This window comes from Fistularia commersonii, chromosome 18 (genome assembly GCF_037954325.1).
Source record: "Fistularia commersonii isolate RoL2024-O1a breed Wild chromosome 18, RoL_Fcom_v1.0, whole genome shotgun sequence".
In the NCBI taxonomy this organism is placed as follows: Eukaryota; Metazoa; Chordata; class Actinopteri; order Syngnathiformes; family Fistulariidae; genus Fistularia; species Fistularia commersonii.
In genome coordinates this window covers 12,665,607-12,693,464 of record NC_141301.1, presented here as the reverse complement: position 1 = coordinate 12,693,464, position 27,858 = coordinate 12,665,607, and the positions used below count along the sequence as shown (strand labels likewise).

General features: G+C 45.3%; 2 protein-coding genes across 2 annotated transcripts in view; one reads left to right on the top strand and one right to left on the bottom strand.

Moving 5' to 3' along the window:
* The first annotated feature begins 1,995 nt into the window (after positions 1 to 1,995).
* Positions 1,996 to 8,558, top strand: LOC147224425 (uncharacterized). Its single transcript, XM_086164087.1, has 4 exons — positions 1,996 to 2,252; positions 2,801 to 2,914; positions 3,719 to 3,761; positions 3,977 to 8,558. Exons 1-4 carry the CDS (start codon positions 2,034 to 2,036, stop codon positions 4,147 to 4,149), a joined length of 549 nt encoding a protein of 182 aa, XP_086020213.1. The 5' UTR covers positions 1,996 to 2,033; the 3' UTR covers positions 4,150 to 8,558.
* dscaml1 (Down syndrome cell adhesion molecule like 1) overlaps positions 5,441 to 27,858 on the bottom strand; it is a 104,557-nt gene continuing 82,139 nt past the window's right edge. Inside the window, exons 19-35 of the mRNA XM_086164089.1 lie at positions 27,330 to 27,476; positions 27,076 to 27,231; positions 24,598 to 24,737; positions 20,399 to 20,552; positions 17,637 to 17,754; positions 16,307 to 16,470; positions 16,105 to 16,203; positions 13,364 to 13,552; positions 12,769 to 12,897; positions 12,500 to 12,658; positions 12,272 to 12,427; positions 12,017 to 12,047; positions 11,751 to 11,869; positions 11,478 to 11,630; positions 10,125 to 10,319; positions 9,685 to 9,993; positions 5,441 to 9,614 (exon numbers count right to left, since the gene is read on the bottom strand). Coding sequence (XP_086020215.1) covers positions 9,034 to 9,614; positions 9,685 to 9,993; positions 10,125 to 10,319; positions 11,478 to 11,630; positions 11,751 to 11,869; positions 12,017 to 12,047; positions 12,272 to 12,427; positions 12,500 to 12,658; positions 12,769 to 12,897; positions 13,364 to 13,552; positions 16,105 to 16,203; positions 16,307 to 16,470; positions 17,637 to 17,754; positions 20,399 to 20,552; positions 24,598 to 24,737; positions 27,076 to 27,231; positions 27,330 to 27,476 — 2,999 coding nt within the window. The 3' untranslated portion in view covers positions 5,441 to 9,033. The remainder of the gene's footprint in view (positions 9,615 to 9,684; positions 9,994 to 10,124; positions 10,320 to 11,477; positions 11,631 to 11,750; positions 11,870 to 12,016; positions 12,048 to 12,271; positions 12,428 to 12,499; positions 12,659 to 12,768; positions 12,898 to 13,363; positions 13,553 to 16,104; positions 16,204 to 16,306; positions 16,471 to 17,636; positions 17,755 to 20,398; positions 20,553 to 24,597; positions 24,738 to 27,075; positions 27,232 to 27,329; positions 27,477 to 27,858) is intronic.

Here is a 27,858-nt window from a genome sequence, read left to right as displayed (position 1 = left end):
GTTTACAGAGTCACCTCTTTAGCCACATCAGCCGTCTTTAGCGCATCTTTGTTCTTCAGGATTGGGGGGGGCGGGGATTTCAGGGTGATGTTGAAATAAAAATAAATAAATAAATAATAAATAATGAATGAAACCCGCCAAATATTCAGAATAATTTCATATACATATATAATATTTCTTATTCTCCCACCTTTCTACTATTATCTATTATTGTTATGTTTTGCTTGAAACTCTGGCACAACAATTTCCTTCAGGATAAATAAAGTTGTTCTTATCTTATCTTATATATACATACGTATATATATATATATATATATATACACACACACACACACACACACACACACACATATATATATATATATATATATATATATATATATATACGTATATATACACACACACACACACAGACACACATACATACATATATATATACATATAAATGGTATATTCAACTGCAACTCTTAGCGTCTTCTTAACATGACTATCAGTTGCACTTTTAACTTTTTTGGGAACCATAATGAGGGCTAACTTACTGCAAAAAGCACAGATAAGCGTAATAACAGGAGAACACGACAATGAACAACGTAAACAGCGCGCACTACCACCAGTGATGTGCAGTCAGCAGAGGCGGGAGAGGCTATGCCTCACTTGCCAATCTTGGAAAGAAAAAAAATGTCAAATGAAATTAAGAATTTAATGGTTATATTTATCAGAAATTTGCACTATAGATGTAGTTTTAACTTAAATTCACCAGTTTCAGATTGTATTTTATTCAAAATCGCTGAATTTTTACATTTATAGTTCAAGTACTGAGCAGAGATGTGCAATTAGGCCGTGGACTGTTAAGCCTCAACGTAGATCGCACGATGATGGCCGATTGCTAGCATGCTCTGCACTGAGACCGTATTGCTGTCTCTGTATGTCTCTACAAAATGTTGCAACACTTTTGCTATTCGAACTATATTTCCAATGTAGTTTTTTTTTTGTCAAATACTATGTGTTGCTGGTTTCTGGTGCTGAGCCATTATAAAACAGCTGCGAAAAACCACAGAGTGAGGCACGCAGTTCTCCTGCCTCATGGTAGGGGGTGCCGGTGATTCCAGGAATTCTTCTTGAGACTCCCCAGCTGCAGAACACAATGACAGCAAGCTAGAATTGGTGAATAATGGTGAATAAGTTACTCTGTAGTATTCTTATGTTTGTAAATGTGATTGTGATGAAGTCAGTGCCTAACCGGCCATCAACCTCACCGCACGTCACTGACCACCACACACCACTGCTGCTATGCTACAACACCACAACAACCGTGTGGTGTTGAAAGATCGTGAGTTTGTGTACCGAAGCTTGTTCGCGGGTCGATTCAAAATTTGATTAAAAAGGCGAGGTTCTACAACAGATCGAAAAGTTGGGCCTGTTGTGTTTGTGATGGGTGCAGTTCATCGCCGTCTGAGGTAAGAATGTGAATAGTTTGCTGGGAACAAATGATAAATGGATAATTTCACACCTGGTGGATTCAAAGCACTTCACAACCAATGGTGTTCACCCAATTACAAACACACACACACACACACACACACACACACACACACACACACACCAATGGTGGCTGATCGGGCCACCAGTGGAGAACTTAATGTTCAGTGTCTTTTCTGAAGACATGCAGACAGGAGGAGCCGGATATTGGACCGCCGACTTCCCGATTGGAAGAACGCCGCGGCGTACAAATGAAGAATTTCCACAAAATGGACGAAAAACAAAAAAAAAAAAAACCAAGAATTTTTGATTGGGTGTGTGTCTGAAAGCAGCCTGATTTGCAGGAGAAGCGCCGGCACACCTGAGGGATAAGTGTGTGCAGAGGAAAAGATTACTGATTCTCTATTTCTGTCCTGCAAAGCTCTTTAGCGGCCTTACCCCTCCTGTGTCAGAGACTGCGAGAATGAAGTGTGTGTCTGTGTGTGTGTGTGTGTGCGTGTGTTTATGTGAGCGCGCATCCGGGAGCAGGTGTGAGCCGGCATAATCAACAGTGCATGTTCAATTGTCCTTCCTCCCCCCCTGAGCAGCCCTTCAGTGCATTCCTGATTGCCAGGATCTGCTCCGGCGCAAAGCTTTGCTTCAGCAGGACCGAGGAAAGCGGCGGAAAACAAAGGAGGACATTAGGGAGTAACGGACACGCCGACGGAATAGTGATCAGGATGTTGATCACCATGCTAACAGCTATGTACGTGATGGTCAGAGTTGTAGAATCGGTAAGATCACGGTAGAAACCGGGGTAGAAATAGCTATTGCTTAGATATGACAGATGTTGTTTTCTAACTCTGCCGGACACACCACCTATTTAATTTGTACTTTACTGTCATGTCTTATCATTTTTAATCTATGTGTTTTAACACATTCCAACTGATGCAGTGTGTTTTCACCACACACTCATCTTGTATATGGATCACACTGCTGTAAAAGTTTCCAAGGGAGAACATTGTGTTTCTCACCTCTAACGGTAAACGTCAGCCGAACAGGCGACTGAATAAGATTAGATAAAGTTTATCGATCCCCATTGGGGAAATTCCTGTGTCACGGCAGTGTTGTAATGTCTAAAAAAAAAAAAAAAGAAACAAATATGAATGCAAATATGAGTAGAAATATAAATAGAAAGGTAGACAACAGGCCGTAGTAAGACAAAAAAAAAAAAAAAAAAAAAAGAATAATGTCAGTTTGAATGTTAGTCGAAATAACTTGGAAGTTTGTTACAACGGAGCCCGAAAAAAAAAAAAAATCCTCTCCCGCCTCACTCTTGCAGATAGGGGTGTGCTTTGCACGGCAACAGGACCCATTGCCTTACATGGTCTCCCAGCCGTTGCCTTGGCAGATTCACTCTGTGTCGCACAGTCGGAAGAGCAGCAAAGTGGACGAGGTTAGTTTCCCGGCGCCGCTGTGTCCGATAACCCGTTTATAACCCGTTTATAACGCCATTCCCGTCGCGGCTATCCCTTAATACCATTCACATTAATCGTTTTAAGGCAAAGGAACCATCCATTTACGTTTCTTCGACATCAAGAGACATAAATATGATATACGACCGGATGTCATTAGAATTATTTCGGCGAACATTTAAGCAGTCGCTGCACGATTGTTACATCCTCTCACATAAAGACGCAAAACAATCTGGAGGTTTTTTTTTTCCCTCCCCCCAAAAAGACAGTTTATTTTGACCCGCCGGGAGAGGGAGAGACAATAAAAGACGACCGTAATGAGACGGCAGACGTAAGCGCCGAGGTCACAGGGGGGTCAAATGCAGGCGCGTGGCCAAAAACAAGGGTGCAGGACAGCCTAAGCTGCTCTGCTCTCCGGCCCGCCGCCTCCACGTAATGTAATCCCAATCAAGGGGATTTGCGTTTGAGGTCATTTCTCTGCATGACAGAGCTGACACCCGCACCGGCAAAGTCATGCACGTTCATTTAGCGCCACACACACACACACACACATTCCCGGCTGAGCACGTTACGTGGGGCTGCGGAGAAGAATTCAAGAAAGCGCCCCGCCGGTCTTTATCGGTCCGCATCCATCTGACGGCGGAGCTCGGCTGGTATGCGAACGATCTTTAGGTGACTTCCAGACCGGATCCGAAACCCCGATAAGGCGTCCCGTTACATCACTTCCTGTTCACCTGTGCGTCAGCGCTAACACTTTCTTTTTTGTTTTGCTTTTTTTTCTGCAGTTTGATGGCCTCAGGAGGAACAGCATAGGGGTGTATAGAAAGAGTAAGTGCAAACTTGGAGTAGCATGTATGCGGGCTATCTTTCTGATGAAGGACCAACGTCAACCCAATGAAGTGGCGATGGAAAATCCTCACACTTTTACCTGAATCAGAAAAATAGCCTGTGTTTGTGTTTGAATTTGCTCGTCACAGCAGAGTGTGTCCCCATGGCTATTGCCTCTGCCTCTCTGGCTATACCCTGTGTCCTGTCGTGCTCAGACTCCGCCGCCAGCAACGGGACCTGCGCCGCCGCCGCCGCCGCAGCCGCCGCCGCAGCCGCCGCCGCAGCCGCCGCGCCCCCGCTCAGCCCCGTGGAGGTGGAGAAGGCCGCCGCCACCATTCAGACCCATTTCAGGAAGTTCCAGCAGAAGAAGCAGAAGAACGGGAAGTAGGCGGGCAAAGGTGGACACGCGGTGGTCGATACCCTGACACCCCCAGAGGGGCGAGGGGGTATTTATGGACGGATGGACTCAGAGATGACGCGCACTATTGCACACGTGCTCTCAAATGCAAATGTATATACATTCAAACTGTGTTACTGAGAGTAAGTAGCATTTATGGCACAGTATAAATATTACTAATCAGTAAATACAATTGAAACAGCTGCTAATAATATCCCGTTATGTGAATATTACAGTGAATGCTAGTTTTGATATGTCGGGGGGGGGGGGGAGTTGAGAAAATGATCTAATTGTATGATGATAATAATAAAAAAACAGGGAGGAACGTGGTGAGACCTTACCGAGATATGTGATTAAAACTCTTCTGTCAGATTGTCCGGCGTTTCATTGCACAACAGCGTCCTCTAGCGTTTCAAACAGGAACTCAGTGATGCAGGAGGCGGCGGGTTTCCTTCATGGCCTGCACTGGGAGGACGGGGAAAAACATTTAAAAGGGTCTAAGAATGGTTGTGTGAAAAGACGCCTGATGACAGCTTTACATTTCATATTGGATTTAGAAACCAACCGAAGCGGCTGTTTTCGGTGGCGAGATCCGACGGGTGATAAATCGTCCTCCGGCTGGAGTGGAAGGATGAGGGGCGAGAAGGGCCGAGCTGGAAAATGATCCCCGTCAGGAGTTTTTTTTTTTACTGGAACACGGCAGCGGTTAAAGCGTCACCGGGTGCGAGGCCTCGCTTCCTCGCGAGTCTGCAGAAACCCGACGAGGAGTCACCGGAGCAGGCTCGCGCGGCCCAAAATCAAAAAGGAACGGGCTCCATGGCGGTTCATAAAAAGATAGCTTTATTGCACAAGGTGTTGAGTAATCCTTTTTTTTTCTCTAGTTTTGTTTGTCTGTTTTATAGAAAAAGAAATGGTTAAACACAAGCAGTTGCAAATTGAAGCAATGCCCCCCGATAAAAGTTCAGCCACTTTTTTTCCCCTTAGTTTACGTTTTTTTTTTTTTAAATGTTTTCAACCCCCTCCCCCTTAGAATTGTCTGATTTCACCGTCAAACCGTTCTATTGGAAAACCGATGTCATTTTTCAGAACATGCAACGCTTTCTGTCCCCTAACGACCCTCAAAATGGCGTATTTAAATTAGAAAAAAAAAAAAAAAATGGGGAAAAAAAAAAAAACGGGAAAAACTCGAAATCAAGCAAGCAGTGACACGTAAAAAAAGGGAAAAATAAATAAAAGAGATTGAAAAAAGAAATAAATAAAAAGAAGACAATGCAACGGAATCTCCTGTAAAAGAAGGAATCCATGTTTTAATGGTGTGTGGTCCGCTCCGACATGTTCCAGTCAATCAAGATAAAGCAATATTTTCCGTAGAATTCTGTAGTTTTCCATGAAGTCCTCTTCTGTTTTCGTTACAACAGCATCAGTTCAAAGTTTACATTGTGCCCTGGTTTCTAGTGAAGATGTTGAAAATAGTAATCATTTATACAAAACACTTTTCCTATGTACACAAGTGTTCCATTATTAAGTAGAAATGATGCCGCGCAGGAGGGCAATGGGGGAGGGAGGGGAGGGAGGGGGGGTGAGACTTGATCAGTTGATCAGATATGGATTTGGGGAGGGGGGGGGGGGGGGGGGGTGAAGCCGGCCCTCGTGGACACGGACGGAGACAGTTTGAAAGTGTGTCAGTGGTTTACACTTTCACAGAAAATAAGATCCACCCCGGGTCAATTATGAGCTGCAAAAAGTGTAAAAAAAAAAAAAAGAAACAAAAAAAAAAAACAAAAAAAAAAACAGCTGGAAATGCAATCAATCAATGTACAGTTATCAATGGCAGGATTTTTTCCGGTTTCACATTTTAATATTTTATAAGCCGGTAAAACATGCGTCCCCTGTCACTTAGACATCCTTTCTAAAATCACAATAGTTAAATCTTACACATCAGGACCAAACTGTAACATTACAATCCTTGCATCTCCGGGAGTCTCAACATTATTCATTTGCGGTTGCTTCGGAAGCGACCGGTCAGCGTCGCATTTGATGGAAAAAAAAAAAAAAAAACAAACAAAAAAAAGGTTTCAACTGTGTGGAGAACATGAATAATAAAAAATAGCTTTTCTATAACATCTGATCTGTGTGGCACCGGATGTTGACGTGGGGGGGGAACGATGTTGCTAAAGTCAACAGTCATCCGTTCGTTCTATATCTGCACCGCTTACCCTGCAATCCCCGCTGTCATTGGCCGAGATGCGGGGTTCGCCCCGGACCAATCGCAGGGCTTCATATAAACAACCGCTCATTCACACGACCGGGAAATTTAGGGTCTCCAATGAACCTCCTGCAGGTTCTTCCAACCAGGGACCTTCTTGCTGCGAGGTGGAGGCGCTACCGTCTGCGCAACCGCGCTAACTTCAAATATGCCGACAGAGAGAAAGAGAAAGAGAAAGAGAAAGAGAAAGAGAGAAAGAGAGAGAGAGAGAGAGAGAGAGAGCCAGGGTGGGATTTTCCGTTAAATATAAACATCACATGTTCTCTGAGCAAACCGAGAGTCGACCGGTGTCTCGGAGGAAGGGGCGGGTTGACCGGAGGTCACGGGGGACGTTTTGTCGTCCCATCGAATATCCATACAACCGGGGTGAGGACGTCCCTGCAGAGGGGTCGGGAGGGGTTCATGTACAACTTCCGTTTGAGCCACGACCGCGAGCGCTGGAACGCCACGCGTGAGTAAGGAACGGAAATCCTCGCGGGTCTCCGTTAAACACCGACGGGCGAGCGGGCGTGGAGGGAAGGGAAAATACAACATATTACAACAGGCTCGCTCGCACCGCCGTCTGAGCGCACGTCTGACCGGCGACGCCGTCTCACACTACACTTGCGCTCCGCTGTGCTTGTCCTGTCTGCACCTCCGGCCCCCCAACAACATTTACACAATCACAAGGGGTCGTTGCATCATGGCTAAAACTCGGGGGGGGCCGATTCCACGCTCTCTCTCGCTCTCTCTTTCCGAAATCTTCCGTCCTACCCGTTTCAGTCATGAGAGTCTCTCTCGCTCTCTCTTTCGGTCTCTCCGTTTCCTTCCATTACTATTTTTTCTCTCTGAGCGATTGTCTTGTGATCTTTTTTATATATATCTTCAATTAGAACAGCTTTTATATTTCTCTGCTTTTTTTTTCTCTTCTCAATAGTCATATATTTGCTATATATTTGAATAGAAATATATATGTACATACTTTTCGAAAACAAACATATATATCATATCTTTTTCTATTGCGAGAGCCCTGATGTTACATCTCATCATTGCAGAAGATTTGGAGCAACTCTTTTCTATTTTCTTCTTTTTTTGGGGGGGGGAGGAGGGGAGATCTTTGCCACGGGATAACGCTTTGGGAGGAAAAAAAACATAAAAAAACAAAAATGTTCAGGGTACAGTACCATGCATAAAGCTAAAAATCATTTTTATTTCCGTGAGGAAGAGGGGAATCGGAAAGAAAAAACTCGTCACCGACGGGCACAGATTTGATTTCCCCCTCCGAGGGAAAAAATCCCCCTCCCCTCTCGCGACACTTCATCCCGATTCCGTTATCCGTGTGCGCGGATTCCGACAAAAATCAACTTCCCGTACGTGTTATTCCGCGCCGAGCGTCAGGTGGTGATGTTTGCGTTCGAGGGAAACGTATCCGCCTTCGTATCGAGCCAGCAGTAGGTCACAGTGACTTTGTATGGATATGATGGGGGGATCGAAGAGATGGAGAGGACGGGGGAGGGGGGGGGTTAGAACAGAGAATGATGGTATTTTAATGCAACATTAAATTTAAAAAAAAAAGGGGTGTCTTTCTCTTGAAGGGGAGAAAGACAGACATAAGACGACTTTACCATCTTTCGCTGGATATCTTCAGGGTTTCATCGTAATACCAGAATAATAACCCCCCAGTGGGTAGTTTTTGGACCCGGACATCTGCTGACTTTATATGTGCCCGCCGCACCTATTGATATATATTTACACACACACACACACACACACACGCACACACACACACGCACGCACACTCGCGAAGCTCTTCGGACACTTCCCTGGAGACTAAAATCTCCTTCATCCTTATTTTTAAAGCGATACAAACAAAGGCTTCGATTAATCTCGAAGTCGCCGATGCTCGACTTTTCATACGTTTTCTACTTTAATTCGGTTTTACGAAAGCGTCATTTAAGACCACTATGTTGTTTCGTCCGTTGCATGAATAAGACAATTCTAGATCCCCTTCCTCCGACGAACTCTCCCCGAGTTCTGCGGTCGGTCAATGCCCATCCGGCCGTCACCCGGCGCTACGATATGAGCTCCTCTTCAGTCGCGGGGAGACTCGAAAAGTGATATTTTAAAATTTCCCAAAAGAAAAAAAAAAAACAAAGCATCGTGTGTGAAGCTCGAGCATTCTGGTTCGTCCGTTTCCCGTCTCCAACCCCCAGAAAAACAGACAAAAAAAAAAAAACAGAGTCGGGGTGAAGATTCTGCGACGGGAAAGGAAACCGTGACGTGGACGAATAACCGTCTTGGCAAGTGATTTCCGGGGTGACGATGGAAGAGGGGGAGGGGAGAAAGATGACACGACTGGAATAGAAAGTAACCAGGCAGAAAGAAAGGCAACCCCCTGTGCTGTGGAGAACCCGGCTCTGGCCCCGACATACATCAGTGTTGATGGGAGCCCAACCAATTCCCCTCCTACCCCCCCCCCCTGCAGCCTGGTACAGTGCAGGCACTGACGGGTCAGCTGGGTGTGTGTGTGTGTCTTCCTCACCCCACTTTTCAACAGAGGTTCCAGGCAAGTGGCTGGCTGGACCAGTATTCCATTAAAAGTTACAGTGACAGGCCGCAGTGATGCCAGGCTACACCAACGTGTAGGACTTGGAGTAGGCTCCCGCCCCTCCATCCCTCTGCTTCTGTAGTCTCCCTAAGCCAGAGGAGCTGCTCTCCAGGAGAGAGTCTCTGGAACCTCCAATCTTGGAGGAGGATGAGGAGGCACCTCCAGGGGTCCCTCCGGTGGCCCCCATCGCCCCACCGGAGGAAGATGATACCCCCGCAGCTGCGGCGGCGGTGGCGGCGGCTGCGGCGGCTGCGCTCTGGGCCACCGAGGCAGAGGAGCCAGGCATGGTGAGAGTCCTCTGGGGAAGCGTGGAGCTGCTGGAGCTCGCGGACATCCCTCCGCCTCCACCGCAGGCCCCCGTCGCTCCCCCGGTGGAAGCCCCGGAGGAGGAGAGCGAGGACAAGCCGGAGTGACCCATGGTTAGAGCCTGCTGCTTTGAGGAGTCCATTGTCATATGACGACCCTGGGTGTGGTATGCCCGCTGAGCAAGGCCACGGATGGAGGCTTCACGTGGTGGAACCACAGGGCATGGGTCGTGGTGCTCTGGCTGCTTTCGAAAGAAGGGGTCTGACTTCATGTACAGGGGTATGTTGCAGTAGTCGCCTGGAAAGGTGGAGTCCAGGTTAAGATGAATAAAACGTGACGTGGAATTACCCAAAAAAATTCTACTTACTCTTGGCGCGGTGTGGAATGGGCACTGCTACATTCTTGCCACGGTCGTAGTCCTGGGGTTTGGGCGGTGAGGCAGTAAATCGGCAAATGCCAGGTTCCGACGGGGTGCTCATGGACGTCATGCTGTCCGCGTTGTCATTGGTACCCGTTGTCATTTGGTCGGACGAGCTGTCGGAGATGAAGCACTCCGTGATCTCAAATTTGGCATGCTGCAGGTGTTCCTCCAGCTTGGCGTGCTCGTACGCTCTTGCCAACTCCTCATAGGTGGAGGAGGCGCTCTCCGTCGACACCATGCTGTTGCGACCCTTATCTGAGGAGGACAAGGGAATGCAAATAAAGGTGAGCGTATTCCGTCGAGATGTTTTTGGAGACGTAGCCTCCACCCCGTTTCTCCTCCGTGCCCCCGAAAGACCATGCGTATGCCATCGGCCATGTGCCAACCTGTGTCCTGCGAGAGGCTAGCGCTGTAGCTGTCGCTCTCTGTGACAGTGATGCCGTGCTGGGAGCCGACCGTCCGCCAGTCTGAGGTCAGGGTGCGAGCAGGCGTCGAGGCCTGACACTTGGTCAGAGTCCACTGGCTGGAGTAGCGGTTCCTGATACTGTGGGCAGATTTGACACTCTTCCTCGACACCGGGTCTGTGGTGAAGAAGAAAGAAGGGTATACTCGTGCACGGCGGTGGTTTGGACAGTTTATCCAAGTCACTTTGTTCATCGAACTGGACCAATCTGTCCCCCCCCGCTGATCCGCGGAACGTTGCTGCACGGGTTCTACCCAGAACTAAAATGATGGACCATTTCTCTCCAGTATACCATGGCAAGGCACCATTGTATCTCAGAGTACTCTTCGAACCCTTCCACCCAGGCTACCCGTGAACCTCGAAAAGCAGAAAATGGGCCAGAGCATTCAGGTACCTAGCTCCCATCTTCCAATCTCCACTACGGAGACGGACACCCTCTCTGTTCACGAATAGGCTAAAAACCTTTCTTTTGAGGGAGCTTATAGTTAGTGCTAAACGAGCTCCTGGTGATGCTACCATAGGCTTACCCTGCATAAAGGCTATCCTATGTTGCACCTCTCTGATTCCTCCCACTCTTCACTATCAGTGCATGATCGTGAACTCATATCTTTTCCTGAGTCCTTGGGCTCCTTTCAGCACTACTGGTGTCACACCCTTTCTTTTTTCCTCTACGTCCTTCTCTGTTTTTTTTACCCCAACCGGTCGAGGCAGAAGGCCGCTCCTCATGCGATCTGTCTGCTGCGATCTGCCCCAGATTTCTGCACCAGTAAAAGGCAGCGCGAGTGTTTGCTCACAAGGGACTGTTGGGTTTCTGTAGATCTTTTTAAAAGAATGTGATCCACACCTGCTCCGCATTGAAAGCGTCATATAATATAAATAAAATCTGACTTTACCAATCTCCAATGTTTGGGTGTATGTATTTGAACATGTAATGCATCCACCCAAAACACATTTGTAGCATTTACATGCTATTCTGTTTATATTTGCGATAAGGGTCTGCACTTGTATGCTCAAAGTCAAAGCAGGAGGTAGAGCAATCGTCTCTGGAACCAAATGTTCCCGGTTCGATTTCCGCCTCCTCCTGGTGTGTCGAAGTGTTGTTGAGCAAGACACCGAACCCCTAACTGCTCCCCTGGTACTGATGGACGGCAGCCTACAACGAATTTCCCCATGAGAGATTGATAAATTATAATTATCAAGACAAACATTTTGGTGGGCTTGTCAGTGCTTGGGTTGAAAATTTGTTTTTTTTTCTAAACAGAAACAAGATGCTTACTGGTTCCTGGTCTAATGTCTGACATGTCAATCAGAGGCCCGGTGTTTTGGATGAGAGCCGGGTGGTGGACAGAAACGCCGGTGCAGAAGCTTTGAGGGTTTCCAGTTTGATTGAACTCCGTGTCCGTCACAGGTATGGTGGCTTTGTCCTCGCCTGGTGGGGATGGAACAGATGGGCCAGAATCAATAATACGCTGGAGCTACGAGTCTCTGGTGGTCACGTGAAAGCACACGTGGGCACAAAACCTCTCTGTCCCCCCTCTCTCCCCCTCACCGATCTGCTTGATGCCCTCTTTGTCTTCGATCAGCAGCTGCACCCTCGGGATGTCGATGTGCAGCCGCGGGCCCTGAGGCGGCCCCTTCACTGGCGTGTCAAAGCTGCGGTTGTTCTTGCTGCTCCAGAGATGGGCACCGAGACAAACATTCATTGTGGAAATGTCATACCCCATATTTATTGTGAAGTGAAAGGTGAAGTTTCGGATGTGTTTTGCAACTCGGGCTCGGAAAGAAAGAAAAAAAAAAAGAATAGAATGGTCCTACCTGATCAGCATCTCTGCTAGGCTCTTGGCATCTGGAGAGAGACAAGTAAAACCAGTTTTTTTTTTTACATTTGTAGCATTTACATGCTCTTCTGTTTATATTTGCGATGAGGGTCTGCACTTGTATGCTCAAAGTCAAAGCAGGAGGTAGTGCAATCGTCTCTGGAACCAAACGTTACCGGTTCGATTTCCGCCTCCTAACCCTAACCCCAACCCAATTACTGCCAATTTATTCCCAAAAACTATCCATTTTCACCTCTTAGTCTCTTCAGCCTCTTTTCTTTGCGCTTCTTGCGGATGATGAAGAGTAGCGCAACACCCAGAGTGACCAGGATGACGGGGCAGCCGATAGAAAACAGTTTCTTGACGTCGTCATTCTTCTCCAGGGGAGACTTGATCGGGGGAATCGTACCTGGACGTCATAGAACCAGGATTAGTCTCAGAAATATAAAATATGTCACGCAGATCTAAGGCTTCAACTCACTGCCGTCGTAATCCAGCGTTGCAAACTGGGAGCTCTGGTTGCCGCAGCCGGCGCTGTTGCAGGCCTTCATTTTGAGCTCGTACCAAGTGGCCTCGCGCAGCTCTGCCAGGAACACGTCTGCGGTGGCGTTGGTGCGCACACTCTGCCACGCCCACGTTCCTGCCACACACACACACACACACACACACACACACACACACACAGGTATCATACATCTATATTCTCTCATGCAGCTCAGGGGTTCAAGTCTTTATTCAACGTTTGCTCACCTTTTGGTCTGAATTCCAGCGTGACAGCGCTGATGGGACAGCCGCCGCTGGCCCAACCCTGCAAGTTGAGGCGCGCGTGGCTGGAGTTAATGTGGGTGAACACCGGCTGATCCTTGTTGAACAGCGGCTCTGTGGGAGAAGCGAATTTTGCTAAAAACACCAGCGAATAATAAGATCACACGCAAAAAATACAAATTATCACATTTACGGAATGCATTTTAATAATAACAATCAATGCATATGCACACCACGCACACAGACACCTGATTATTGTATGGAAAAAATGATAATCATCGCTCTGACTTGTTTACATGTTCACATTTTGCTTTTGTTGACTTTTTTTTGCTCTTCTATTTATTTTTTCCGGCTCAAACCGGAATTCATAACACATTCTGTAAAGTGCGCTGGTATGACAACAACACAACAATAATCAGAATGTAATGCAAGAAGTACGATTTATGGAACAAAGTTAGATGTCCTATTTCTTAATATTTCTGAATGAATGCACTTCACTGTATGGCAAAGAGGAATTAAATAGAGCTATTGAAATATTGCATGGTTGTTTCCGCCGCATCCTCAGCCCCTGCTGTCTCACCTCGCCCGTGGGTTTTGGCCTCTATGATCTCGCTGATGCGTCCCGCACCGACGCTGTTCTTGGCGGCCAGTTTGACTTTGTACCAGGTGCCGCAGCGCAGGTTGTCCAGTTTGAAGGAGTGCTCCGTGGAGCTGATGAACACGTCCTTCCACTCCTCCGTGTTGTCCACGGAGTACTGCAGCACAAAACCTGCACGTGCACGGACCCGGGTTAGATTTGCAGGGTGTGACTCATCCGCACATAAAAGTCCATAAGCGCCCGATCCAATCAGACGGCCGGCGGTTCGATTCCCGTCTGCAAGCCGAACTGTCCTTTTTTTAAACCGCTAACATGAATATTTAACCCTTGTGTTGTCTTGCGGGTCAAAAGTGACCCACTACTGTGTTTAGCTGTAGAAAAAACACCTTAACCATTTTTTTTCCAACTTGAAATTTTATGACTTTTCCTAAAGAGACCCCAAATTAAAAAAAGCGATACTTCTTTTTTGTTTATGTTTCCATGTGGGCTGTACACCACTAGGGTACAAAGATTGTCTTATGGGTCATTTTTGACCTGTAGGACAAGGGGAGTAAACACAATGTTAAGATCGCACAAGGGTTAAATCGACAACAAAAATAAAAGGGGAAGCTGAACCTTTTATTATTAGGATTGTTATTTACATTTTTGTTATGATTAGTTCGATATCTAACCATCCACTTTCCACTGCTTCTTCTGCCAACGAATCAGAAGGTTGTGGTCCATCCATCCATCTATCCATCCATCTATCTATCTATCTATCTATCTATCTATCTATCTATCTATCTATCTATCTATCTATCTATCTATCTATTGATCGATCTCTGATGCAAAGATGATTAACCCTATCTAGTTGGACGGCAGGCGGTTCCGGAGTCCACTAGATGGCAGTAGCAGAGAGATCTTCCATTGGCTGATCAGGCCCAGATTGAAGGACAGTCTCACTTCTTCCATTCCGCCATTAGTTACCTACAAACCCCAACACTGGGATGGCGCTGACTGAGCATCTATGCAAATGAGGGTACGCAATATGGTGACTGTATAATCAGCAGCCTCGGAGAGCCAACTCCCTCCTGTTCCGGGATAATTTACATCTAATCCCCCGTCTTTCCTTCTGTTTGTAATTATGCGTGTATAGTCTCCCTATCTCAGTTGCTTTTGCTCTTTATCTACCGTCTATTTCCTTTTGTTTCTCTCACACGAGGTACAATTGTTCCCCGAAACACATGCTGCAGTTTGTCACCCTCAGCTGGTCACAGAACCCAAAAGAAAAAAAAACCCAAATATAGATTTGCTATCATGTGATCTGATCTCTTTATAAATCCACATTTAGTTTGTTCACGCGTGTCATAACGTGTGTTTGCTAGGAATAAAAAGGGTTTAGCAGCGGCTGCCGATCGAGAGGAATGCAAAATGGAGGCTGATTGAGGAACTTTATCAGGCTTATCGACACCAAGATAAGATACGGCTATAAATGAACCAGAGACCGAAGAAATAATCCAGATAGTCCCAAAGGTGGGTACATACGACATCATATCTTAGGGTGGTCGGCATGCATGCAGTTACTATAAATTTCCATTACTTTCAAATTGCGCATTTTAACCTTAAATCAGGAAATAATTTCATAATTACAATACAAGTTCAGCCAATTGTCTCAATCCAACTTTTCCCAGATTCTCAATTACAAACAATCCTGACTGTTTGGATCATTTACTTCCTGATTACATCAGAAATTCCACCAAATTCCATCTAAGTTCATTTAAAAAAAATGAACTCTTGTCTTCTCATTGGATAAGTTAAATTTTTTGTGTTAGAAATTTTTCAGTCTTTTTGTGTATTGTTCGTTAATATTGTTTACTTGTTGAACGTCAATTGTTTTTTTTTTCAGTTTTGTATATACTTAATCATGTAATCCTAATCATGGAGGATACATATATACATATATATTTATAAATATAGTTTTATATATTTTTATACATATATATGCATGGCAACTTAGGTTGACATATATATATATATATATATATATATATATATATATATATTTTTTTTTTTTTAAAATCTGTTAACACACAAAACCCAAGTTGCAATGGCGTGTCATTACTCTTTTCCATACATTTACAAAAGCGATCAAATGGGCTTGAGGTGTCAGTTTTGTTTTTAGCATTAATTTAGAATAAAACTGATAATCGATAGCGTCTGCGCGGTGATAAATCCCAACCGTGCAGCCTGGACAGAAAAAGGAAAAGGCGAAAAAAAAGCCCCGGTGAAAGAAAAGGTCGCTGGAATCTGCATTAACAACTGTCGCTGAGTCAATCTTCGAACGGAAATCGCCGACACACGTTTAATTAAGTAGACGCATGACTAATAGGAAAACACTAAACGGGGGTCTGTAAGTCAATATTCTAATAGATCCGTGCGTGCACAAACAATGTGCCAAGTAAAACAAGAGGGAGAAAAAACAAAGACCTCAAGGGCACTGACATGTTGGAGCAGGGGGAGGTGGTTTGCTAATTCTAGTTTTAAAGAACTGCAAGGCGACATAATGCGAGTGCAGCGGTGTTTCTACAAGTGATCCTGGTGTGACGGTTAACCTGTCAGCAGAGATTTTATGAGACTGACGCCTATCTGTGTTGTCCTAGCCTGCATCGCGCTGCTTCTCTTGGCCTGCGGGAGCTTAAATAAAACGACGAGGGGTTCGAGATGAGCGCGTAGAGGGACGGCACCTCTGATGGAGCTGCCGCCGTTGTCCCCGGGTATCCAGGCCAGAGTGATGGAGGACGTGGAGGTGGTGGAGACAGTTAGGCGGGGCTGATCCGGAGGGACTGGGGATCGGGAGCACAGACAGAACCACTCCGTAAAACGAGCTGCGGGTTAGGATTGGGTCGAAAAAGCTGAAAAAAGTAAACGTAAACGGCGTCTTCCTACCTTGGACCAAAAGGTTGACGATGATAGTGTCGAATCCCAGCGTGTTGGTGGCGGTGCAGGTGTAGTAGCCGGAGTCCTCGGCTTTCACGGAGCGCAGCACCAGCGTGCCGTTGGCCAGGATGAGACGCTGTCCGTCCAGAGACACGGGGATGGCGGTGTCCTCGCTAACGGCACATTAAATTACAGTCATTCGCCAATGACTAACAAAAAGTGCAATTCAGTAACCAAAGATCCGAAGTACCAGTAGTAGCCATCTGAGTAGCCATCTGAGTAGCCATCTCAGAACCATATACATACATACATTCATTACTTTGTTTTTTTTTTTTTTTCAGGGGGGGTTGGGGGCTAATTGCCATGATTAGGGTAGGGCTTTTTCGCTCACGGCGAAAGATGGGCAGCAACCCCGCAGTTCTGACCCTTTTTGGGAGTTCGGTCCATCACTAAGGAGCTCTGAGAGAAGGGGTGGACGGTCGGCCAGAGTTGGCAGATTGGAGGACACGGGTAGGGACATTTGGCTCGACCATAACCTGGACATAAGTCGGGGCTGTCCCATTCGCCGAGCGCCAGGGCCTTGAACTTGATGCGGGCGGCTACCGGGAGCCGGTGTAGGGACACAAGAAGGGGAGTTGCGTGGGAGAATTTGGGACGGTTGAACAGCAGGCGGGCTGGTGCTTTCTGAATAAGCTCCTGAGGCCTGATGGTCAGGTGGGAGTTGCCGTAGTCCAAAGCTAACACGGGGTAACGGGACAACGGTGTAAGAGGAGGTCGGAGGACGGGTCGGAGGTGGGTTGCACTAAACCGGGGGCCGGTTTAGCTAAAATCAGGCCACGCCGGTCCGTGAAGAACATGTGACCCAATTCCTCCTACTGGTTCGCGCCACCGTGTTTCTGGCATGAGGTTTTCCTTCACACCTCCATTGGTCTTTTTGTTTATGACGAATTAGTGTTTTGATTTCATTGTGTTAGAATAATACCATACCTTAGGGTCCTTTACCACCTGCCCTTTAAATCATCCGTATCAATGAATCCTCTCATGACACGTGAATAAATAGTATCGTGTTTTTTTCTTTTTTTTTCCCGGGCTCCGGCTCGCCCAGGAACCCAAGAGGTAATTTTCTACAAAGTCTGAGTAGTAAAAGTTTATGACTGAGAAAGAGTCCGGGAATTCCACCGAGCTCAAATAATCCTGCGCACCTTGGTGTATGGATTACCCGAATCCATTTTACGAGCGCCCGTGCGATTGTTTTTAAATATTATACCCAGCAGGGCCTCTTGGGGATAAATAAGAAAGCTGAATTTTCCGACAAGGCGCGTAAATACCCATAACTCACCTGTCTTTAGTCCATTTTATGGTCGGAGTCGGTTCGCCGACCGAGCTGCAGGGCAGCCGCACCTCCTTCATCCACGGCGTCGTCACCGTACCCCCGAACGACAGGATTTTTGCAGGGGCTGCAAGAAAATGGAAATTATAAGTGATTCTTTCATTCGTTCATTAGCTCGATACATGATCGGTGCCTATCCCAGCTGTCATTGGGCGACAGACAGGTTCACATTCACTCTTTCATTTACACGTTATGTGGAGACACAATCATTCATTCTCTATTTTAAAAGTTTTTAAAGACATACAACAATTAACCCTCTCGTTCAGACGTCTGAGCAGTTTAGGGCCTCCAACCGGGGACCTTCTTACCGCGAGGAGGAAACGCTAACCGCCCTGTTCCGCCCATTATAAGTCATTTATTTTGAAAAGAAAAGAAAACAAACAAGGAGCAAACGACGTTAACAGAGGGAAAGGCTCCGACGGCGGTTCATCATTCCACTTGTCGGGCAAAACCTTTTCAAACTCAATAAGCGAAAGGCAGCGGAGGTTTCAGACGGTCTCCGATCAATACAGATGTAATGGTCGACACGCAACACACTCGCTGATTTGCGGTCCATTTTCTGTCCTGTCAATAAACAGGATTCACTCAAAGGGAAAGTGCGCGGCGGCTCCGGTGATTCACAGCCGTCTGAGGAAGACGCGTGTGTTTAACCTCCGGCGGCGAATGCAGGACGAGGTCGGGATCCCGCGTCTCGGCAGCGGACGGCGCACAGCCGAGCCGGGCTTCGCACGTCGCGGCGAAATAATGAAGAGACGAAAAACAGCGACAAGATGGAAGTGCCCTCTGCTCAGCCCTCTTCCTTCCTTCCTTCCTTCCATCTAATCCAGTGCCTATTGATTTAACTGCCCTCTTCATTTCTCCCGCATTAGTCCGCTCCGTTCCTGTCATGCCATTTTCTTCCCCGATACTATTTTTTTTTTTTTCCCTCCTCCGAACACCTGCTGTCCCGACTTAAGCCCCCTTGCTTATCACGTCTGGAGCGCGGGGCGGTAAATCCGGTGCCCTCTGCACCCTGTGATCGATAGCGCGCCTCGGCCCGTCTCAAACAGACTGTCGAGGGCGGGTAAATGATGCAAAGGTGGGAATCTATCGGCGGCTCCGCTTCCTCACCGTCATTTAAGAGCTGCGCTTTTAGGAAAACCGGGCCGCCCTCGGTGGGAGAGAGCATTTAAGAAACAGCCCAAGCTGCGGTTTAGGGGAACCTGTGACCGTTTATTACACACATCCGTAATCGGCGCTCCACAGCCAATCATCTTCCTCTGTCTAACCCTCTCCTCCGCAGCCTCTTCTAACGTCATGTCCTCCTTCCTTCCTTCCCTCCGTCCATCCATCCCTCTGTCCGGCAGTTCCTCTGTCCACATCTAACATGTGGTGTCCTTCTCCATCATTATTTTGGCTGGCGGGCCGTGTTTCTTATTTAATATTTACACGCGGGCCAACTAGGTATCATGGAAATGAAACAAAATGAAAATTGCAATTGAAGCATTTCAATTTGTTGGCATTTTATTTCAACTTTAAAAATCATTAATGATCATATAAATGTACCAACATTATTTTGTATGTAATCATCCGTACGATCATTTAAACAAAAGGAAAAAATTTTTCCAAATTCAATATTGTTTAAAAATATTCAAAGAAAATTGTTGGCGGGTCGGATAAGAAAGCCAAAATGGACTGGACCACCTTTCATTCATTCTCGCCGATACTCCTTTATCACCCTGACGCTTTTCTCCACCCATTCCAACCTGCTTGAACGTGTTTCTTCACATTTTCACATCTCAGCTCTCACTACAGATCGCTGTGTCATCTGCAAATTTTATAAACACACTCTGGATCATCTTATTTTGGCTTTTCCCTTCAGGGGTCGCCACAGCGAATCCACCTTCTCCATCTAACCCTAATAAGCACACTCTGGATAATAGGGTGTATTCTTTTTTTGTAAAGATGAGGCCGGATGAGGCAACAAAATGGCATATTTAAACATGAATGTTCATTAACACATTCAAATGAATAAAAAATAAATTAAAAAAAAAAGGGTTTTCTACCTAAATCAGGGGTCTCATATTCTGTGGCCCCCTGCCTGAAGTCAAATCTTTGTGTTTTGCATGTGAGTTTTTTTCTCACATTCAAAAAAACAAAAAACGTAAAAAATGAAAAAGTAACTCTGCAATGTATTTTTTGCTTCAAAAATTGAAAACAAAATGATTGTTTGATTGAGAAACGTCCAGTGACATCGTTAAAATGATCTTTTCTTTTCTTATTTCTATAAAAAAACACAAAAACAATAGCAAAAAACGGGCAAAATTAAAAAGATGGACTTAGTCATCAGAATAGCCACTATTAGCCTTGTAAACATCACATCTCCTCTTCTACATGCTACCAATCAATTTTCTAATAAATTCTGGTGGGACATTTTCCCACAGTGACAAGATTTTCTCTTTTAAGCCAACACTATTTTTAGGGTGTCATTTCATCAATTCATTTTTAAAATCAATTTGTCATGTTTTTTTTTTAGAGCAACAAGTCATTACATATAAAGCTTTTTACCTTTTCACCTCCTTTACACGAAAACAAGAGAAAAATTTGGGCTTAGTGTTACTTCTAGGTAATGATTTTACTGGTCCGGCCCACGTGACATCAATTTTGGCCCCATGTGGCCCCCGGACCAAAATGAGTTGGACACCCCTGACCTTATTAAAGGTGGAACTCACCCTTAGCTGCCGGCTCCACCGTGACTTTCTCGCTGAAGTTGCCCCGGCCGGCGGTGGTGACGGCGGCAGCCCAGATCAGATACTGTTGCCGGTGGTTGAGGTGGGTGATCCGGTACAGCAGCAGCTCGGGATTAGCTTCGTATTCACTGGGCAGCTGAAAGGGGAACAGGAAGAGGGGGTTAATCTGGACCGAACCTCTGCATTTGGCACTGATGTAATGGTTTTTAGATTTTTTTTAAAGATTTTATTGTATTTTATCAATTACTTGTGGTAAATTCCTCTTTATTTTATTTTATTTAGAATTAAATATCAAATGTATAGTACATTTATTTTTGCAAAATTGTAAAAATATTTATATTCAGATGCTACAGTCCCATGGTAAGAAGTTAAATCCTTTATAAAAAGAAGATTAGGTAACTTGCTTTGCTGGATTTTAATAAAAATAACCCAAACAGGTTGATAGTTTCATAGCCGGGCCTTGAATAACATTTCCCCTCAATTCCGAAGCATTTTAAGCGTTTCCTTTTCGACACAAAAATCACACAAGTCAATTAAATACCTACATTATTATGCACCATAATTTCCAGACTATCCACTTTTTTCTTGCTTTTTTCACATTTTTTTGTGAACAATAATAATTGACAGATTTTATCTGGCTGACGAGCTTCACGCCGCTAAAATATTTAGCCTCGTCACATCAGACCAATGAAATTATAGAAAGAAATATCTCAAATTATAAATGGACACTTACGGCCGGTAGACGAGCGCGACCGGTGTGTAGAAGGATCGTCGTAGCAACCCAGCATTCCAGGTTTAATTGACCAAGACACTGAACCCCTTACTCACAAACTCAAGGCCCGTGGGCCAAATGTGGCCCGCCAATTCATTTTTTGTGGCCCGTGAGAAAGTCTAAACAGGTCTGATTGTCTTAAAATAAATAAGTCAAATTCACGCTGATCACGTTCCGTGCGAAGTGACAGCATCCCGCCGTTAGTTTGCTGTGTATCCACATCAATGGCATCTTCAACAAGCGGAATTGAGAAATACAAATGATCCCTAAATGTCCAGGAAGAGAAATGTTGATGATCTTTTTTGACAAAGTTAATGTCATAACTAGTGTCGGGGGATCTTTTTTCTTTTGTATTGGAGTATGTGGATTTCTTAACCTGACAATATACTTGCATTTATATTGTAACAGAGAATGCAGTAAACATAAGTTTTTTTTACATCTATGCAAATGCATATGTAGCATTTTGGATTCGATAGAATAATTTGAATGAGTTATTTTATATTAAGGAGTAGTTAAATTTATTTTACACAACATTTAGTTACATTTATACTTTTACACATGGCTTTTTGAGGCCAACCATTATTTTGATGTGTCCCCTGGTGAGAATGAGTTTAACACCCCTGCCTTAACTGCGCTAGACAGGTGCAAACTGTTCCTGGTTCATCCATGAAGGGTTAAATGCAGAGAAAAAATTGCCTGCATAATAATAATAATAATAATAATAATAATAATTGATATTATTAAATACACAATTTTTTTTTCTTTTCAAATTAATTGGGTGCGGCTTATATTCAGGCGCGCCTAATAGTCCGAAAACAACGGTACGACGCAGCGAGTAAGCCGAACACGAGACAATTTTTGTCATTCTTCACTAGAGAGGCAGAAGTAATGTGAAGGACTCGGTGAACATCATCTTAATGCGAGCCCGGGCCTGCGATTTCCCCTCGAATCAGCACGAGGGGAAGAACGCGGGGGCGGAGAGGAGCTATGGAGATTCTGGGACGTATTACGATAAAGCAGATCCGTGTGGAAAGACGAAAGCAAGACAGGAAAGAGAATGCTGGTGGTGGTGGCGGCGGGGCGGGGAGGGGATGGGATGGGAGGGCAGGAGGAGGAGGAGGAGGAGGAGGGGGTCGGGGGTTGAAGCCCACTCTCTCTTTCCATCAATGTTTCCCTCGGGGAGGATAATCAAAGATTGGAGACGGGAGGAAGACAATAGGGGGAAAGACAAATAAGTCAGTCAGAGATATCATGAGCAGTCATATACTAATGAGCCCTATCTGCAGCAGGCATCGGCATGATGGAGAGGAGAGGAGGGGCTCGCAGAGCAGAGGAGACGCTCTGGGTGCTCTGACTGATACAGAAAACACACACATACAGTGGCATCCATGACCCGGAGGTGGATGTGTAATTGCTGTGTCTTTAATCCAGCCATGTGTCTGCTGTCCAGACGTATACGTGTCACTGTCTCACACACACACACGACAACGCCCTTTAACCTAGCCTAAGTGCGGGGATGTGAACTCCTAATTCCCGGCCTTTGCCCTGGAAAAGCCAGAGAGCCACCGGTTAAACAAGACCGCACGCAAACGCACTTGTCACCGCCACTGTTTTCCCCCTTTTTATTTTATTTTTTTTCCTTTTTTTACTGGCTGCCACTTATTATTCACCGAGCCAACAATCATTGCAATTATTCTCCGGGTTCCTCAGGTATGCGAACACCTTTATGTTCAGATACAAAGACACACACAAGTCTTCTTGCGCTTCCTCCTTCAGCGCCGCCGGTTTAAATCCTGAACAGATAAAATGAAAATAGGTGAATGAACCACCCGCTATTCCCTGTCAGCGTGCAACTGTAACCGGCAGCCATATGCATGACAGACTATCAGGTTTTTTTTTTTTTTTTGTTTTGTTTTTTTTGGAAAGGGGGGAGTTGAAAGCAGATCACCTGCTGGATCCATTTCTGACTGGACAAATTCAGGCCAATTAGAATCCAGGTTTTTTTTTTTTTCCTTTTATTTCCTGATGTATTAGCAATCCGCCCGGTTTTATCTTCCCTGCTCGTTCCTGTTTTTTTTTTTTTAACTAATTACATCTCCTACCCAACCTCTTCTGCATTTCGCTCTCCGCCTATCCTTTACCGCTCTGTTATCCGTGCTTTCTCCTCCCTCCGTCACTCCTCCTCCCTGCCTCTGTATTTCCCTATCCATGTCTGCCATCTTCAGGTCCAACTCTCCCTCCATCTAGTCATCACCCCCCCCACCCCCCCGCCCTTTGTTTTACATCCTCTCTGTAATTCCTTGCTTAACCCAGAAATACATCATGTCTTCCTTTTTTTTTTTTTTTTTTTTTTTTTTTTTTTTAAACTCTGTACATTTGCCCCTCTCTATACTCACCAATGCAGCTAGAGAGGAGCGGGCGCCGAGATGGATGAATGAACGGATGGATGGGTGGGTGGCTAGATGTCAAGAGGAAGGGAAGGAGGATTGAGAGAGTTTGTTGCTGTAACGGATATTAAAATATTCCTTTGGCACAGAGATAGCGGTGATCCAGGGAACGATAGAGTGAGATAATGAAAAGAGGAACAAAAGTACTCCCTGCGCTGGGTGTCTGACCCCCCCGCGCCCCCACCCCTCCTCACCCCTCCTTCTTTCTCTCTTGTCGCACTCATTTACATAGTAATCATCCTGAACTGCATGATAGATAGATAGATAGATAGATAGATAGATAGATAGATAGATAGATAGATAGATAGATAGATAGATAGATAGATAGATAGATAGATAGATAGATAGATATTTGTGTGTGTGTGTGTGTGTGTGTGTGTGTGTGTGTGTGTGTGTGTGCGTGCAAAGCAGAATATATTTCTTGCTCCTTGAACGCACCGTGTCACAAAAACATGAGTTGCATAAATGCATGCAGCTCTACACTATCTGCACGGTGTGATACATTTATGATTGTGTGTGTGTGTGTGTGTGTGTGTGTGTGTGTGTGTGTGTATATTAATCGCATCTTGTGTCTCTGCGAATGCAAGTGTGTGTTTGCTGTCGGCTTGTTTTCTGCCCTCGTTGATGAACAGATGAGGTTGTCCTGGCAACGTGATGAGACGCAGATATGCAAATAAGGCTGGAGGGTGAGCTCGCACGCACACACACTGCGGTATGAGGGGAGCTCATTTCACACACGCACACACACACACACACACAAACACACATCTCTCACTGAGACTGCAGCACTAGAACATACACAGTCATGCACAAGCAAACAAATATAGGGATATGATAACTAGACCAAATTGAATACTGTGATAGTCTGCAACGAAAACAGTAACGATTTTTATTTCCCTTTAAGCTACATTTTGAACATGTTTCCTGCACTTCCAAAAACTCTCATCCCTTCCATAACTCACTGGTTGGCCCGATCCGGGGCTGGAGCAGTAGATTGTGTACTTGCGGATGATTCCATTTGGCTTGTGGGGAGGTAACCAGGAAACCACAACGCTACTGGCGGAGGAGGGTACAGCTTTGATGCCAGCCGGGGGTCCGGGGTCTGAATCACAAATGAAGACAGGAAAGCAAAAAGGGAACAGAGCGAAATGTAAACGACATCTCGGATGAACGATACGGAGTATTGCAATTTTAAGAGTGCACAATGATTGATTTGCTCATGTGAAAACCTAATATTTCTGATTTTTCTATTTATTTATTTATTTAAAAAAAAAAAAAAGCTCATTTTGGTGGAAATCAAGGATATGACATAGTAAAATAGGGTATTTCTGTACAACTCCTTGATTCCTCATAGGCTCTTCATTCTTTTTTTTATCTCAAAGGACAAATTTGTTCTGATTCATGAATTTGACACTGTGATCTTTCAAGGATCTGGTGTAAACTTTAAATGGAAAAAAAAAAATAAAAAAATATCTATATATAAAAACATCTCGATTACACACCGGGGCTCCAACAATCTTTCCATATTGTGACACACCATAATAAGCACACGGAAAATGTGCTGATGCACAAGGTATGGTCTATATGTAATAGGCAAATAGCTGTCACACTCGACTTAAAAAACAAGGCAGTTATCGTCACCATGGCAACATCTAAATGTGGATCGTACTACCCCTGCAGATTCTGATCAGCTGATTTGACTGCTCCTCTAATTGTCCTTGATATTACCGGACATGTTAGCGGTGCTTGTGTCAATCACACGTATGTTTCAGCGCTAATTACTGCTTAAACATTTGGGGTGAATCGATGCATTGACCCGCAGCGCCTTAACTTTGCGTAAAATCCCGCAGTCCTGATCCTCACATCCTCACAGAACATGCAGTGACTCTTTTATCTCCAGACGTTTTCATTCACTTCCTATAAAACTATGCATTTATAGACCTTTTCAGTGATGTGAGCACTAATGGCTTCCCTTCGAAATGCCAGAAAAAAATGAAATAAAAAAAATATGTATGTATATATATCTATATGAATGCAATTCCTGAGTGCACTGCCTATTTTTGTTTCTGCGCAGCTTCATTATCAACCCACTCCAATCACATCTAATTTTACATAAAAAGCAGCTCTTTGCACATGGCATTTTGATCTGTAACTTATTTGTAAAAACACACACACACACACACACACACACACATGCACACGGACGCATAAAGAATTCATCTCACCACCAAGGCCGTGCTATAAAATACAGAAAGCACTGTATTTAAGAATGAACGGGCCGAAATGTTACGGCCCCGTGGGTGTGAACAGGGTAATAATCTTTGTCTTGCTCACTGTTGTGTTTACCCTCTTTGTGTGTCTAAGGGACACAGGCAGAGGCAGGCAGGCAGAGATTTGTCTATTTGAACAATGCCAAATCAAGCACTTTTCCATATGCTGCCGACACAACCGACGGCAAGGGGAAGGGGTGAGGCAGAAACAGATAATTTAAACGTATGTGAAGAGGTTGCCCCTGGACACACTGTCAGCACGCATTAGGGAAAAAGAGACACTTGGCTATCCCCTGATAAACACTCATACAGCCACACACACTCACACACACATGCATTTACAGATGCACTCAAGCACGCACGCATTCACACACACACACACACACGTATGCATGCATGCATGCACATGCACACACACAAAGACATACGCATATTTGAAGAGGTAATGCAGTGACGCTAACTCATAAAATGGAAGCATACTGAGGATTTACAGAATAAAGGCCTTTTTCTGAAATGACACTTCTTAAAATCTCTACTCCCCGTTTCTTTTGCTCATCCTTTTCCCTTTTTTCTTCCCCACTCTATCTCCAGACGTTTCGCTCGCTCCCTCCCTCTCTGGCCTCGGGGAGCCAGAGGAGAGGCGGATACGGATGTAATCCACAGCCCACCAGTGTAAGCACAAAATTAATTCTCTCTAAGCCACAAAGAATTAATCTCCCTCCTTGTGCGGGGAGCGGAGCTGGACGCGCGCACAAACAATAGCACGTACACACACACACACACACATACGCTGATACAACCGCACCGATAATAAGAAATATACACATGCAAACACACACTTTAATGCCCCCCTCCCTGGCACTTTTACATGCAGAGATCTATACCCTTAGGCCCTGTAAACACACATAAACGCACAAACACACACACACACACACACACACACACTTTTGGCTTTTTAATTCTCATTAGCAGTGGTAATGGCACATCAGAGCACAAAGAGGTTTTAATCAGAAAGCTCAGCCTTACAAAGGCACCTCAACCCCCCCCTTGGCACCGTGCCTCCCACGCTGCAGCCTTCACCCGCAACAGAAACCCTTCAACCTGTTCTGACGCTCCAATTGAGAGACGGATCATAAATCAGTTTGTTATTTAGTTCATCTATGTACTCACAGTCTTCGCGGGTCTGGATGTACAGGACGTTGCTGCGGACCCCGTCGCCGGCCTGGGTGTAGGCCAGCACCTGGATGCTGTAGTTGGTGAACTTCTCCAGGCCTCTCAGCTCCACTTGCTCTTTGGTCGTGGTGATGTTCTGCATTTCACCCCATTCTGGGAGAGAAATAAAAAAAAAAAATTAAAAAGTCCTGTAGAGAGCCATGCCCGACGGGCAATTAAAACCTGTGAGAAGGTGGGAGCGTTCGACGCACCTCCGTCTGGAAAGACGGCCCAGAACACGACCCGGTATCCCTTCAGCACGCCGTGCAGTGTCAGTCTGGGGGGTTCGGCCCAGGTGATCACCGCCTCGTCCGACGTCACCGAGATGGCGCGCACGTTTTGGGGCGGCTGGCTGGGCACTGGGAAGAGAGGGGCGGGAGAAAGGTCAGATGAATTAAATAAAAACTTGGTTTTCAGTGAAAGGGGTGGTTGTCCAGCGACTGATGTGATCTATATTACACATAGATAACAAATGTGAATACAATCAAATACATTTATGGATGATCCACAGAGCAAAACATTCTCACTCTTGAGAACTGTTCATCCCGCACTCAGTGTCATAGCGCTGCTATCCCGCTCTCCCTTCCCCCTTTACCTCATCTACCACTGCCACCATTCTCATAATATTTATATTTTAAGATTCTCCAGAACAGCTTACCTGTTACCTTGTCATTTTCTACTATAATTATGTTTACTGTTCATTTGCTATTCCATAGGCGTTCTATAACCATGCACAAAAGC

Coding starts and splice junctions, on each gene's coding strand:
- LOC147224425 (XM_086164087.1), top strand. CDS start 2,034: ATGTTCAATTGTCCTTCCTCCCCCCCTGAGCAGCCCTTCAGTGCATTC. Junction 2,253..2,800: donor TGGTCAGAGTTGTAGAATCG/GTAAGATCACGG, acceptor TCACTCTTGCAG/ATAGGGGTGTGCTTTGCACG. Junction 2,915..3,718: donor AGAGCAGCAAAGTGGACGAG/GTTAGTTTCCCG, acceptor TTTTTTCTGCAG/TTTGATGGCCTCAGGAGGAA.